Source organism: Micropterus dolomieu, linkage group LG05 (assembly GCF_021292245.1).
Source record: "Micropterus dolomieu isolate WLL.071019.BEF.003 ecotype Adirondacks linkage group LG05, ASM2129224v1, whole genome shotgun sequence".
NCBI lineage: Eukaryota > Metazoa > Chordata > Actinopteri > Centrarchiformes > Centrarchidae > Micropterus > Micropterus dolomieu.
The window spans coordinates 26158007-26173272 of NC_060154.1; the positions used below are offsets into that span (position 1 = coordinate 26158007).

At 39.0% G+C, this 15266-nt stretch overlaps 2 protein-coding genes across 5 annotated transcripts in view; both read left to right on the forward strand.

The window, feature by feature from the left end:
- LOC123971410 (cytoplasmic FMR1-interacting protein 1 homolog) overlaps positions 1-15266 on the forward strand; it is a 1205200-nt gene that overhangs the window by 944964 nt on the left and 244970 nt on the right. The gene's annotated exons all lie outside the window — the stretch shown is intronic.
- Positions 1-15266, forward strand: part of LOC123971412 (cyclin-dependent kinase-like 5) — a 42049-nt gene that overhangs the window by 5335 nt on the left and 21448 nt on the right. For all 4 annotated transcript variants that reach the window (XM_046050215.1, XM_046050213.1, XM_046050217.1 and 1 more), the window contains one exon: positions 1193-1227. In XM_046050215.1, the coding sequence (XP_045906171.1) occupies positions 1193-1227 (35 nt within the window). The remainder of the gene's footprint in view (positions 1-1192; positions 1228-15266) is intronic.

Here is a 15266-nt window from a genome sequence, read left to right on the forward strand (position 1 = left end):
TAATAATAATAATAATAATAATAATAATAATAATCCTTATTTGTAGAGCACTTTTCAAAAACAAGTTACAAAGTGCTTTAACAAGTGTAAAGAATAATACAAAAAAAAAAGATAAGAGCATGAAAATTTTATATAAAATTAGTAAAATACAATAAAATAAAAGGGATAAAATAAAGTCAAATAAGATCGGGAAAAGCTCTCCTATAAAAGTATGTTTTAAGAAGGGACTTAAAAGAGTTCACTGACTCAGCCGACCTGATTTCCTCGGGCAGGCTGTTCCAGAGCCTCGGGGCCCTGACAGCAAACGCTCTGTCCCCTTTAGTTTTCAGTCGAGACTCTGGAACAGACAACAGACCTCTGCCCGAGGATCTCAAGGTACGTGCTGGTGCGTATGGGACTAAAAGGTCAGAAATATAACAAGGCGAGAGGCCATGAAGAGCTTTAAAAGTGATCAATAAAATTTTAAAGTCAATTCTAAAACACACTGGGAGCCAGTCTAATGAAGCTAAAATAGGAGTAATGTGGTCATATTTCTTTGTTCTGGTTAAAAGCCTGGCAGCTGATTTCTGGACAGTCTGGAGACGATCAATAGATTTTTGGGTTAAACAGGTGAAAAGGCGAAAAATGTAGTAGGGGAGCCTCCTCAAGAGAGTAGATGACTTCTTGTCTCACTTACGTGCTTGTGAAGGAGCACGGGAGCAGTTTGTCATATGCCTGCTCAGTCCAAGAATTCTTCTTGAACCCTCGGGGGATGCGTGTGTTACTGCCAGGGTCGATAACATCAGAACTACAGTAGCTTGCCAACACTTGTGTCCTACTTTCTGAGCCACCTGTCCTTTTATAGTGGGGGATGTTTTTCCTTAACTCAAGTGAACATATGAGAAGCATTAAAAAAGAGGATGGAAAACCCTTTCACTTTCTCGCAATATGCCGAAATAAAGTAGGGCTATATAGGTTCTAGACTTGTTAGCACTTGCAGCATTGTTGGCTAACTCAGTTCATGTGAGAATGAGAGATGTTTTAAATTGAGCTAGTCTTGGTTTATTAATAACTATAGGTCATACTGAAATTGTTAATCAGGAATCAACATTTTTGTTGAGTGAAGTGTTTGGAATACATGAACACTTTGAATATTCATGAAGAGATTTCATGTGGTAAATCTAAGTTAAAATGCGGTTTGCTTATTTTTTAGGTGCCTATGGTGTTGTTTTGAAGTGTCGACACAAGGTAAGAGCTTATGGATTTTCATATAATCACATCAGTCTCCTGTTACTTATTGACCCTGTCAAATCACTACTATCATCAATTGTTTTTCAGATCTATATCATGTGATATTTTGTATTTCATGTAAAATACCACAAGTTTTTCTGAAAGTCAGCAAATGTTTTCAAGGATAAGTCTCGTGATATACTATATTTTTCTTATTTCTCTCTATTGTCCAAAAACTACACGTAAATGAGCCGTATCGTTACACGTCATGACATGAACATGGGCACTGTAGTTTGTCTTGAGACAGTCACACATGAAAATACCAGAGCACCAAATGTATTTTAATTAATAGTCCCGAACAAATGCACTACTTACTCCTGTTAGACTAACATTTGCTAAAAACTACAATGCCCAGCTTTTTTAGGAAATGATTTAGCCTGTTTATATATATTCATGACCCATTTTTAAAGATGTATGTCTTCTGTATGAACCAGTGAGCTTGGGGCTGAGAACCACAGGAAATGGGAGTCAGACCAACACATTTTTGGTTTTGGTCTTTTTATTGTTTACAATAACAGATATATAGACTTTCACGAGCTTTGTCCTTTAAGGATGGAGATTAGAGTGTCCTGTGTGTTTATCAAAAAAAAGATACAGATAGTTGACATTAGGTTTAAATGCCTGTTGGAGGTTTAGAAAGGCCTGCTGAAGCCCAGAGAATATTAGACGTAGACTGTTTTTTTAAAAGGAGGTCTGTCTGAACCAAGTGGTCTTCATGCACCTGGTCAATCCGCTTTAGTTTTCTATAGCCGTCCCGTGCCTTAGAATTACTGTGATGCCTTAAGTGGCTCCCATGGACTGCTGGATAATTGGTTACAGTCCTTTTGTCTCTGCTTTGATTCATTAGAGAAAGATCTGCCTTGAATTACAACAGATTTGTCAATTTAAATTCTTACACTACTCTGTTTTCATTCATGTAAAAGTGGCTCTGATATGTTGAGTTAAAGCAATTTATTTTTTAGCATAAGAATGATGAAACCAACACACACACACACACAAAAACCCAGCAGAACTATGAAAAGCAGATGACCCGCACTGCAGCCTTGTCATCTCAGTCCATTTAAGAAAGAGGCTTTGCCAGGAATTGACAGCAATCCAGCATGAATAAGAGAGACTAACTACCTCCTACTTACAGAGATCTGCAGGAAACAGACAAAACATTTTTTGAGCCTTCCTCATCAAAATCCTTGATGGGTTTTTTTGTTCTGCAATTGCTGCGCACCTGCCTTCATTACAATGTTTATTACTGCAATGACCTTACTCAATGTGTCCATTAGCCAGGTTTCTAACGCAAGCAACAAAAAGACAACAGCAAAAGACATGATGTTGAGCAAGCACGCAATACATGATGTTGAACAAGCACTCAGAAGTGAGGAAAAAGAAGAAAAGCCCTGCTGTAAGCCGGAATCACAGCCTATAATTACTCGGCTTTATTATTCAGACTGATTGATCCCAGGCCTAGGCAGCTGCAAATGCCAAAGTCTCCATTTTATACAACAGAACTCACATCAATAGACCTCAGTTAGGTCCACACAACAGACGGAGGATGTTGCTTTGTCTGTAACACTCTCTTTGCTGTGTTTATTTGTGTGAAAATCCATCCTCGTCACCATAATTGCAAATATTTGTAATTCTTGAGGAAATAATGACTTTTCTTTATTAAGACTTGTTCACTGTCTGAAAGGTTCCTCAGCACAGTTAACATTAAAAGCATCCACTGCACCATCACCACCATATGTATACATAGATTTTTTTAACCAGTTTTTATATGTTGATTTTGATTTTGGCCTTAATAATCCTGTTTTGGCCATGGATCCTGGTTTAAATACAGTTTTATTACTGTATGAACATCATATTCTTTTCATCACCTCATGATGGCGGCGCGCATTGTTGCAGCGGCCTGGTGCTCTCCAGTACGTAGCAGTGATATAAACTCGCTTTGTTCCAAATTGCATTTCGTTATGTATATATACAATGAATAAAGTATCTATTCTATTCTACATGTCCATAGTGCATTTTTGTAGATGATGCATAAGACTAAAAGAAAGGAATCGTCTATTAAGATATAGTCTGAGGTCCTGGGCTTTGTTTGTTGATTACTTGCCTTGGTTTTCTGCCATTTCATTTGATGTTAGCATCTTAATATGCAGTTGAGCACACTGCAAACATGTATGGAGGCATTAAAACTTTAAAAGGTGATAATGGGCCAATGCTCTGATAAATGCACTCTGTCCACAAAAGACAGCATACACAGTTAGCAGCTAGCTGGTGATCAGTGTGCAGTATTTAACAGAACTAAAAGGAGAGTAAATATTGACCTTAAGATTTGTTGCGTGGCCAGAAAAATCACTCCAAATGATTGATTATGTTACTCTGTGTCTACTGGATGTCTGTATAGGCAGCTGTTTTTCTGCCCCTAAGTGACCAAAAAATCATTTAATGCAGCTTTAAATAATTTTCCAGTACAGCAAATGCCAGTGAATCAGTCCAAAAGCAAAGTGTTCTCCATTTTCTGATTTTTGAATTTCCAATTTTGCTGCTGGAAGCTCACACGCTCACACAATTTGGCATCCGACTTGAGACAACCACTTTTCTTTTGAGGTAGCTATGGTAACGTTACGGGTTTGAAGAGCTTTGAGTGTATCCACTGTCACTCGTTTGTGAGAATGCGATTCAGTTAGCCGCACCTAAATTTGGAGTGCACACGTATTCGAGCCTTTATGGTAAATGCAGTGAAACGGGACAGAGAGAGCTGACAGGCAGTGTTAGCGAGTCAGTTTGTCTCTTTACAAAGTCAAGTGTTGCAGCATAAGAGTCTTACCTGAAGAGAGGTAATTGTACACGATACGAGAACCGCATATAATATTATTTATCAAATTGCATTGGACTTTGTGAATTTAGCGTCCGGTTTTCAAAATAAGGTGTCTATAAAGGATGGAAATAAGATTAATTGGATTATATTCACAGGAAGTATAAAACATGTTACATGTGTACATTAAAAGTTAAAAAAGAATGTTATGGAAATGACAAATTATTCTTTGATTTAAAAGGTGCTTTAAAACCATTAAAACAAGTAGTTGACTTTGGTAAAAAAAAAAAAAAGGTGCAGTTCTTCATAGATCTAGCCTTTTTATTTTGTTTTAACAGTGCACCAGATTAATGCATTTAGCTTTTATTGGGGCCCTCTAAAGTGTTTGAGGTCCGCCCACCATAGTCTCACAAAAACCTGTGGCAAACACTGACCGCTGATTACACGGCAACTTAAATGAAGGCAGCTGAGTTATTACGCTTTCGGAAGCCTCATTTCTACTTGAAAAACAGTTCCCTGATCACCACTGACTCTGGTTGCGCCGCAGTTTTGTTTTGTCCTCTGCCCGGCGTCAACACCCTCTGGAAGCGTTTCAGCAGCGGTGCGTGTAGCCTGCCCCACGTGATTGACTTGATGTTAATTTATCCTTTTTGTACTTCTACTGCCTTCTTCACAGCTCTCTGTGAGCCGGTTTTGTCCTCACATCTGCACAGCTGCATATCCCACAGGGAGCTTTTCAGAATCAGAGCATTTTGCCTGCCAGATTTTGCTGACTAAGTTCTGATAAAGTAGGCTACATAGTTAAATGATTTCTTTTTGTGTCTGTTTTAACTATGATTATTGTTGTTTTAGATTTAGTTATTATTTAGAGTGTTTTATTTTGGAAATTTACCGGATTCTCTTTTCCGCTGTGTCTGACTTCCTGCCCGGTTCGATGTGCTCTGTGCTGCTTGACACGGCTTCCGTCAAAAATAGACTAGCTATTTTATTCTCTACGGAGCGGTGCAGAGACCAGCATCTGGGACGCGCTGTGGCCATGTCTGGTGGACTCACAAGTATTGACTAGAAAGGCTGTGATTAGTACCAGTGGTACATCATTAATCACTATAATCAATTTATTAATAATGAAAAATACCTCTTCTTTTTATTTTATTGTAAGTAAGAATTACATTACTGGTATTTTATTTCTTACTTTATTTCTTCTTTGAACAGGGCATTCTTAAAATTAATTATTTCTGTCCCTGCCTGGCTACCCCACCCCCAAGAGTAAATAAAGTATTACAAACTGGGTAGTAGGCTACGGTTACTTAGGTATTCAGTGTTCCTGGATCCAAAAGCACAGCTACCTGACGAATACCTTTTTTGTCTTGCATTTTTATGTTGTGTTTCTTTTTATAGCTTTATAAACACTGTGTCTTTGTCTAAAAACCTGGCTACTGCCCTGCTAATGGCTCTTAGCTATGGACGAATAAGGTGCGTAACTCCTCAACAACAGTGTTGATTTATGGTTTATTGGATTACTGTCTGCAATGTAGCAACAGTGCTGTAGAAGCGAACATTTAAAGAGAGCGTTTGCTGGATGTGTTTTCATTACTTGACTTGACATTAATATATAAAGCTAATTTGGAATGTCTTGTTAATTAGCTCATTACACTTTCATTATCTCTCTGGCATATAACAAAGGAATAACAATCCCTTAGAAGTCTGGCATTTTGCTACTCATCTGTGGGCATTGTGTCTGTTGGAAAGTCCATAATATATGCAGTTTTGATAGAATATCTGTTGGTAACTTTATTGCTTGATGTGTGAAAGCACAGGAGGATGAATTCTCTCTGGCTGCAGATCAATATGGACCAGTGCCATCTGGAAAATATTGTATTGTTAGTGTGAATGAACCGACTTGTTTTTTCAAGGGCTAACTCACAGATCTATGCTGCATAATTATGTGTGCATACACACTGAGGTGGGCACACAGTCAAACACACACACACTTCATGCACAGATGCACACACAAATGCACTTTCAAATCAGAATAACACATACGCTCACCAAGGGATTGATGGTGCTGTGACTATGGGCAGGGAAGTGCACTGGACAGACAAAATGCCTGTATTTGTACGTAACAACTGCTGCCGAGTAGCAGCTGCTCGTGCTTACAGAACATACTTATTTCACCAGTGACACGCCTCTCAAATTTGGTTTATACAATACATGTATTTAACAGGAATAATTAGATCCAAGAACGACTGGGGGACAGCTATAGAAAGCATGGAAATACAAGTATGTATTCACCAATTTCCACACAATAATCTGAATCTATTTAAGAGGCTGCTGGATTACAGGGTGCATACCCTCATGTATGCTTTAAAACATCTGAACACAGAGTCAGCTGGGCTAAGTGTGACATAGGGAAGTGACACAGAAAGGGATAGTCCAAGACCTTCTGATCACTTTATTTGGAGTTTTTAAGTATAATCTTTTCATTCTCAGTGTAGTAGACCATGTGGTCTAAGCAGATGTGTGTGTAAATGAATGATTTTTATATATAAAAGAATTACTCTCTTTATATGTTGATACCCAAATACCACACAAATAGGATAATAGATTTGACCTACATGTGTTATAGGCTGTTATTGCTGAAAGTATATGTCAGTGCATCACTTCGTGTAATGGCTAGATGTTGGCTGCTAGGACGTTATTACAGGACTTTGTCAACACAAGGCTTGGATGAGAATGAGACTGTGCTTCCACGCCATTATAATGACATGCATTTATGAGGAAATAGCGAGTGTTCATGTTTAATGATGATTTACCTTTAGAAGCAAGTGCATAAACACCATGTAGGCAGAGTTTAACAACTGACAGACTAAATGAAGGTGATATAGAATATGATGCTTGATATTGTAGCACCGCATTAACGTCCAGCTATTGTTGTTAAAGACAAAAAGACACTGTTTTTGTGTTTTGCTTGTTTAGCTTACTAATGTTTTTCAACTCTCCTGTCAGCATCCAGACTAAAACTGCAAAATGCTGCTATGTCAAAAGGGTTGAGCACACTGGGACAGAAGCTTTTGTCTTGTAGTTCAGGCCTGTCTGCATGTAAATGGATCAGCAAAAGAGCATGGTTTTTTTTGCCCACTCTTTAATGGGAAAACGGTGTTTTATTGTGGTGTGATGACAGAAAATTAGGGGGAAACTAGATTCAAGGATGCTGCAGCTATGCACCTTTGCCAACTGAACCACAAGGATGATCCATGTCTTTTTCTCTTGTCTGTTAATGCTTGACAAATCCCTATGAAGTATGCTAATTGTGGTTAGCTAATTAAGAGGCGTTATTAAAGGCTGTCACTGAACTGAGCTAAGTGAGAATATTGGTAAAGCCAGTATGCAGCTGTTTTGAAAATGTTCAAGCAAAACAGATTTCACAAATAAAACTTAGCTATACTAGGGGTGTGGCTCAAGGGATGGCAATGTCGGTCTGAATTATCTCGACAACTATTGGATGGACTGCCCTGAAACAGAAATTCATGTTCCCATTAGGATGAATTGTAATCACTTTGCTCATCATCAAACTGTCAATATTGCGCTCGCTTCTAATTAAAGTGTCAGTTTGTCCAAAACTATGGCACCTTGATAGAACTATTGATTTCTACCTCCCATTCGTTATCAATATAGCTGCTTAAAATTGCCTTTTTTAATTGTATGCAGAACAACGTTTCTTTGGTAGCTCATAGTGCTTGTGTGTTTTATTCAGCAATGCAAAATCCATTTATTCAATGTGTTGACGAAACTGGGAATGTCAGTAGTGAGAGTGGAAATCACCCTTTTTGCTTGCTTCCATCTGACCTTGAGTTCATTGACACGTTATAGGGTATGTTTGCTCATGGTAGATTACAAGAAAGCTAACTCTATATGTATGGCTTTCTGTTGACCCAGCAAAACATTTGCACACTAAAGTTGGACATGTATGCACTATCTTCACATGTTGTTGTAATAATGGAAACAGATTTTTAGGACATACAAGAGTGCTTTACATACATTTGAGTAAGGGTGGCTCAAAGTTTGGGTGAAAAATTGTACTTTAAAGACAACAATTGAGGTGTGTTTTCTTTTCAGTGCCCTTGAACGTGTGGCACCATTTCTGTTTATCACTAGTTTCACTGGTAGACTGGTGTTAGTAGACGTCCCACCCAATTCTTTGACCTGCGAGATTTACAAATGAAACGTGTTGAAACTTACCTCTGAAGTAAGTCAAATACAAAGGCAAATTTGAATCAAATCTGAATCCTGGATTATACATGTCCATTAGCAGTTCTTTAGCATGTGGCGGTATGGGAAATGTTGAAGAGCGAGGGTAAACATAGCTGTGGTATGTATTTATTTAAGCGTGGAACACCTCTTAGGAATGCACTCTACACACAGCGTCACCCTGAATGTACTTATCATCCCATGAACTGGTTTCCCCTGCCACTCTATCTCCAGAGAGGTAAAACACTGTCAGCATCAGAGGGCTGTGTCTCCTCAGTCATGCTCTTAAATGAATCAGGTTGGAAGATTAGAAGCATTGAGTTATCTGTGATATGTTGTCATTAATCGTAGAAGATTTATAGAAATAAGAAGTTTAAATGTAGTCCTGAAAGTAGTTTGCGTCTTTGAGAGGGCATCTGTCCACAGAAATGATTAGTGCAGATTGATAAATCATTAACATCCGGGACGACACAAATGGACAATTCTTACCCTTCGAATCACCAACAAAATCAGTGTTTCACAGTAGCATGTTGAAGACATCTTGGAGGAGATTGCAGAGCATAGGTGGTGTGAGGAGTCATCTTCTACGTCTATAAAAGATCACAAAACATGGATGGCTCTTCTTCATATCAAAAAGAAAAATTAAGGCTGTATACTAACATTGGTAAATGTAAGCCTGCCATGTTTGTTTTTGTTGACAGTACACAGGCTTGTTACCTCCTTACCTAATTGCCTGCTTGGCATATATGAAAATAAGATCCCATTACAGTGTTGACAGAATGCAGATTAGAAAGCATAGAAATAGCAGGTGTAAATGCAGGGCTGTGGGCATGTTTATCGTCCAGATAACATATCCACATTCATATTGAATTTTTTTAACAGTTTACATTTGCTTTTCCTTAATTTATCACAACAGAATTTCAATATGCAAAGTGTTATTTTTGATTTGTTGGCTCAAAATCTCAGAGCACTGGAGATCACACGAGGTAATGCATCACGTATGACGCGTGTTGCATTTTCTTATATGTAGATTATAGAAATAGCAACAAGAGAAAGCTTTGAAACCTACAGTTACATTTTAAATAATGTAGAGGTAGGTTTCCTGTGGTTCATGTATTTTGCATTCAACTTACATCATAGACTATATACTGTTAACATACATAATGTAGACCATAGTGTGTGACCTTTCTACATCAAATTGTACTATATTGAACGTTTTGACACTGACTATGATGACTAATATGAAGTGACTGTTAACAAACAGCATTCCTTATGCAAGCGTACCATTTTGTCTTAAAAGCTGTGCAACGAAGGTTAAAATGAAGGGCAACTGGACTTGGTTGAAGCTACTGGAAGACGTTTCGTCCCTTATCCAAAGGACTTCTTCAGTTCTGACTGACTGGCAGGGAAACTCAGCTATTTAACCTCAGTGGGGTCGTTATCTCGGGTCATCGATACCGCTGGTTCGTTAGTGTTCCTTGTTGCTGTGACGACAGTCGTTACAGCAACAAGGAACACTAACGAATAAGGGACGAAACGTCTTCCAGTAGCTTCAACCAAGTCCAGTTGCCCTTCATTTTAACCTTCGTTGGATAACTATGACCTGGATGACTGAGAATCTTCATAGACATCTTAAAAGCTGTGCAATTTTTTTTGAGCAATTTTTGCCTTAATTTGATAGGATAGTGGATACAGAGGAAAGAGGAAGAGAGATAGGGAGAGACACGCAGCAAAGGGCCACAGGCTGGAATCATACCCGGGCCGCTGTAGGACTCAGCCTTGTACATGGGGTGCACACTCTACTAACTTTGGACAACGAAACTCTGTGTGTGTGAAAGCTAAGGCAATGCAATCGTACCCTTCCTGTAATACCAGGTACAAGTTAAGTTGATTAGAACAGGAGGAGGAAAACCGTTGACCCTAATGTTCTTTGAGAAGAGAAGCTAATGTGATGTTGGCATGAAAATCTAAGGGAAAGACATCAGCTGAAGTTGACTGTAGATAGAAATACCTCTTGACAGGGATGCGCATGCATTAGTTGAAATGCGAGATGAAACAGACAGCTAAGTAAACAAGAAAATCAATTTCCCTCATACAATAAATGGGCACATTCATTAATTGCAGTCTGTACAAAACTTTACAGAGAATAATAATCACTGTGGACAGCTCGCGTAGCATAATCAATCACGCTATAAATGTAAACAAGGAGTTGAGAGCAAAGAACACTGCAAGTGTTCTCCTGAGCCACAGAAAGCGTCACGTGATCATATGAGTCATCCTATTATTAGCAAGTGAGTAAGAACATATGTGGCACATGCCAAGAGGAGTCTACAGGCACAGTGCTTGCTTCTTATGGTGAATGCTCCTGGCAGCTCAGTATGGCATGGGGTTGTATTTTCCTGGCATGGTTTAGGTTCACCGAACCCCTGAGGGCTGAAGACAGATGCCAACACATTCTTAGTAAACATGTTCAGCCAATGGGGAAGCAGTATGTACAATCCAGTCAGTGGTATTTTTTTAGAATTATATGAAACCATTTATCGGGACTTGTTAATGCACCGACACAGTCCTACTGGTGTTTTATACTAGGCACTGATGTTTGTATACTTTCCTCTCATAGTGTGTGGCTCTCAGCCTTAAGCACAACTTATGTGCCAGCTGGCATGGTACTGTGGGAGCCACTGCTACCAATTAAGCCGATGAATAGTGCACACATATACATTTTTAATCAAATTTGTTCTTCAGTGGGGTTACGTCTATTAGCTCCATGTCTTGTATTAAGAGTAGGGGTGTGATGATACAATTAGCTCACGAGGCGAGACAATTCACAATATTGGGTTCATGAGGACAAGACGAGACAATATTCTATCACTACTTTTAAGAAATCAATGACTGGAAATGAGAAATGTCGTTGTCACATTTTAATATTCCCTGGAACTCTTATAATAGTTAATCCACATTTAATGAGAGCAACCAAAAACTGTCTGTTGACCTCATGCAGCCTGCTCCCCTTTTTTGCCGTTCCATTTCTACTTTTGTCTCTTAATGTCCAGTTGCTCTTTTCAGCTGTAGTAAACAAAAGTCAAAAGTGCAGCATTAACTAGCTTACTTTGTGTTGTAGCAGTAGATTGGTGTTTCTAGGGTGTAACATTTCAAGAGCGCTGATGTTTGAAGTTTGACATTTTCTGAAATACCCTCCATTGCTTAAACAAGGTGAAACAGCTAGCCTTTTAATATAATAATTCATAATTTAATTTAGAATGATAAGCGTGCTACACAATAAAAACTGGATTGCATAATGAAATGGTGTAACGGCAACATTAGCAAAACAAATATAGCAACACATTCTGATCAGTCACCAGGGGCTATTCATTATAATAACATGACAAGCTGATCCCGGCACTGTCCAGGAGAAATTATACGAAATTATAACTTATATTATATATTAATAAGGTATATATTATATAAGATTTATTTATCATTTTACAACACAGGATTATATAATGAGAATAAGTTGTAGTAATGTTTACTACTGTACATCACAAAAATTATACACAGTAGATGGGTGCATACAAGTCATAGAAGTAAAATTATTTTACATGGTGTTTTTATTTAATATTTTATATTAAGCTATATGTTAGGGTTATGTCTGCCAGATATTTGTCTATTTGTTAAGAAGTGATTGACTGATTGATTGATATAGCGCTCAATGAATGATGTAAGAATCCTGTGGAAGAGAGCATTTCATTTTCTACTCTGTCATACATTTGCTAAAATGCAGGCGCCGCAAGCATCAGATGTCAGCTACACAATACAACAGGAAAAGATAAAACTACAGAATCAGAGCGCTTCCTTGTTGCTGGAACTCATCAGGGGTGAGGTCAGCGCCGACAAAACGTAGTTTTTTTTATAATGGAAACGGTGGCACCCTGCATTTTCCTGCATTTTTAACACTGTTGTGTTTACAAACTTTTTGTAGCTAAATGGGTAACACCTGTGACACACCCACCAAACATAACGCGAAGCTCGTTGCGGAACGTTGCACAACGTTGCAAGGAAACATGAAGTTCAATCCAAAAACGTTGCAAACCGGTGCTTAACGTTTTGAGCCCCAGTGGCCTGTACTATGAAGCGAGGTAACTGGCTTATCCAGGTAACTTCAGGAGTAACTTCGTGACGTCGGGTCTAACTTCTCGAATAACAAGTACTACGAAAGGTGGATAGGTGCTGCATCTCTAACCTGCTCCGAGCAGGTTTTGTTCGTGGTCAACTCGAGGTTACCCTGTATATGTGAACTACACACCAAATCTGTACTTCTCAATGATGAGAAGTAGGATATCAATACACACCACTTGATAAAATATGTGTAGATTTGATCCTGATTCGTTCCACTGCGGTTGCAGCTGAAATGAAGTTATTCTTAACACATCAGCTTCACGTTCATATAGCAAGCCTTGAGGCCTCTGTAATTTTAGAGAGATCTTAATTAATTAACGGGACAGTTTATGAGATGTAGCCCATCTGTAGGATATAATTGAATTCCCCTAAGTGTATTCACATATTTGACTATTTTATGTGTCCAAAAAATACGAAGCCAAGGTGGTGGTTAATAAACCGAGAAAAAAAAATCCTAGTTGAAAGAGGCAAATTTACAAGAACAAAAATCGGAAATTCCCTGAAATTAAAGTCACAAAAACGCAAAATCACTCTTGTGTTTTCTTCTGAATACGCCCAATCTACGGCAAAGTCTCTAAGGTGCATGATAATATAGTGATTGTGGGCTAAACTCACCTATTTCCTCACTGCTAAATCTGATTGCGAAGTCTAATATAGTTTTCCATTGCATGGATAATACACGGCAGAGGTGTGTGTGTGTATGTGATGTTGCAGCCTTGCAAAGTGAAGTGATTGTTTCCTTGAAAAAAAAAAATAAAAAAGTTCTCTCAAAAATGGATGATTCCAATGTCGGAGAATAATCATGTTTTTAACTTGTAGATTTGTGATTATTACTTTCTCATAAATCTACCACATTAATCTTGGAAATTCTTTCCCCCTCTCCCCTGGCTCCAATTCTTTTATTACAATGGACATAATGTGCAGTTGTACTTTTACATCTTAATGATATTATGATATAGGTATAATGATATATATAAAAGAAGATCCATGAAATACATAATGTAGAATTAGTCTACAATAAGAACACTGTGAAGATAATTACAAATTTAGTGGTAGATTTGGCCGACATGTCTTTAAACTCTTCATATCCTGACAAAATCAACGTGCACTCTTCTGGGGAAACTACGGAGCATGCACCGAAAAAACTCGGCCGAACCCGCCTCATTTATGCGAACATGCACAACTCCAATTTAGTTAACACCGACTCAACTAACCAACATCTTATTCACCGTTGTAGTACCGTTTAACTCAGGTTAGGTCAGAGTTTTTCAGCCCTGAGTTAGCTTGATAACCCTATAGGTTGAACTCCCTTCATAGTACAGGCCACAGGTTAGAACAGAGACTAGTTTTTAGCATTTCTGACAACATGCTAATTAGTCATGCTTTTACCTGTGACTTTGAGTTGTTAAATGGAGATACCTTACAATGCTCCAAAATGAGTAATTAGTGTATTGACTAGATCTATTAAGCCCATCACTGTTTTAAGAGTTGAGTCACCACCGCTCTGCAGTCATCTGTTGTTTGTCCTATCTTGATTATAAATGTTCCTTTTTTAAATGATCTTTTATTTCAACATTGCTTCAGCTTCAGTTTTTAGTTGCGTAACCACTTTTGGCCGCAGATAACAGAATTGATGCAGAAGGCTTAAATTTTAGTCCTCCTAAATAAGCTGAGTGGCTGTCATTAACATCTAGATTTATTTAGTGTGTGTGTGGGGGGGAGAGGGGGGGGTCTATCCGCCCCCTTTGAAGGGAACAGTTATTTTTGCACCCAGTGAACAGAAACTGGGACAGGAAAGGGAAAAAAAGGACTTTTAACGTTAAATGGGTCACCTTGAGTGGAGCACTTGTCTATGTGGTCCTATCAGGAGCCAGAGAGAGAGAGAGAGAGAGAGACGGAGGGATATAGAGGGGACACACGCTTCCTGTCTGAATGTTAAAGTTGTCACTGTCCCCTGATAGAGAAAGGCTATTTCAAGGCTAACGCTAAAGCATTGGCAAACGCACACTGTCAGGCCCAGCTTACCTGTTGACGTACCCGGTGTGATGCTGCACCCAGCCTTCAGTTTACTCGTCTAACATGCAGTTTGATATTCATTCAGAGTTTCTCTGTGGCTTTTGTTTTCACCCCAGTCATTGTCCATCCCTGGCTGATTTTTGCCAGTGTTGCCACTTGTCGAGGCACCAGCCCACTCTATAATCAAACAGCACAACTCCATGTTACTGTAAATAACCCTGCAGTCAGGACTGATGATTGCGATTCCATCCATCCATCGTCAATTGCTTATCCTGCGTACATCCTTGCTGGAGCCAATCCCAGTTGACATCGGGCGAAAGGGGGGGTACACCCTGGACAGGGCAGGGCCACACATAGACAAACAACAAGTCACATGCAGACACCCATGCGGACACGGGGAGAACATGCAAACTCCACACAGAAAGGCCGGGGCAACCGAGGTTCGAACCCACGACCTTTTTGCTGTGAGGTGACGCAGAGGTGTTAACCACTGTACCACTGTGCCGCCTGCGGATTGCGATTATGTTGTGTAAAAGCTAGCATGAATGGATGAAGAAATGCACAGCTCTTGGCTTTGTTGGCAGCAGATGGGATACTGCAGCAGGCCCGTTGGCCATTCCTAATCTCTTTGTGCCTCTTTGTGATGTGGCTTTGCATTTACCTGTTAGTAAGAAGCTCACTTTAGTTTGTAATACCAGCACATATGAACCATAAATATGAACCAAAGGGCACATTTCACAGCGATAAA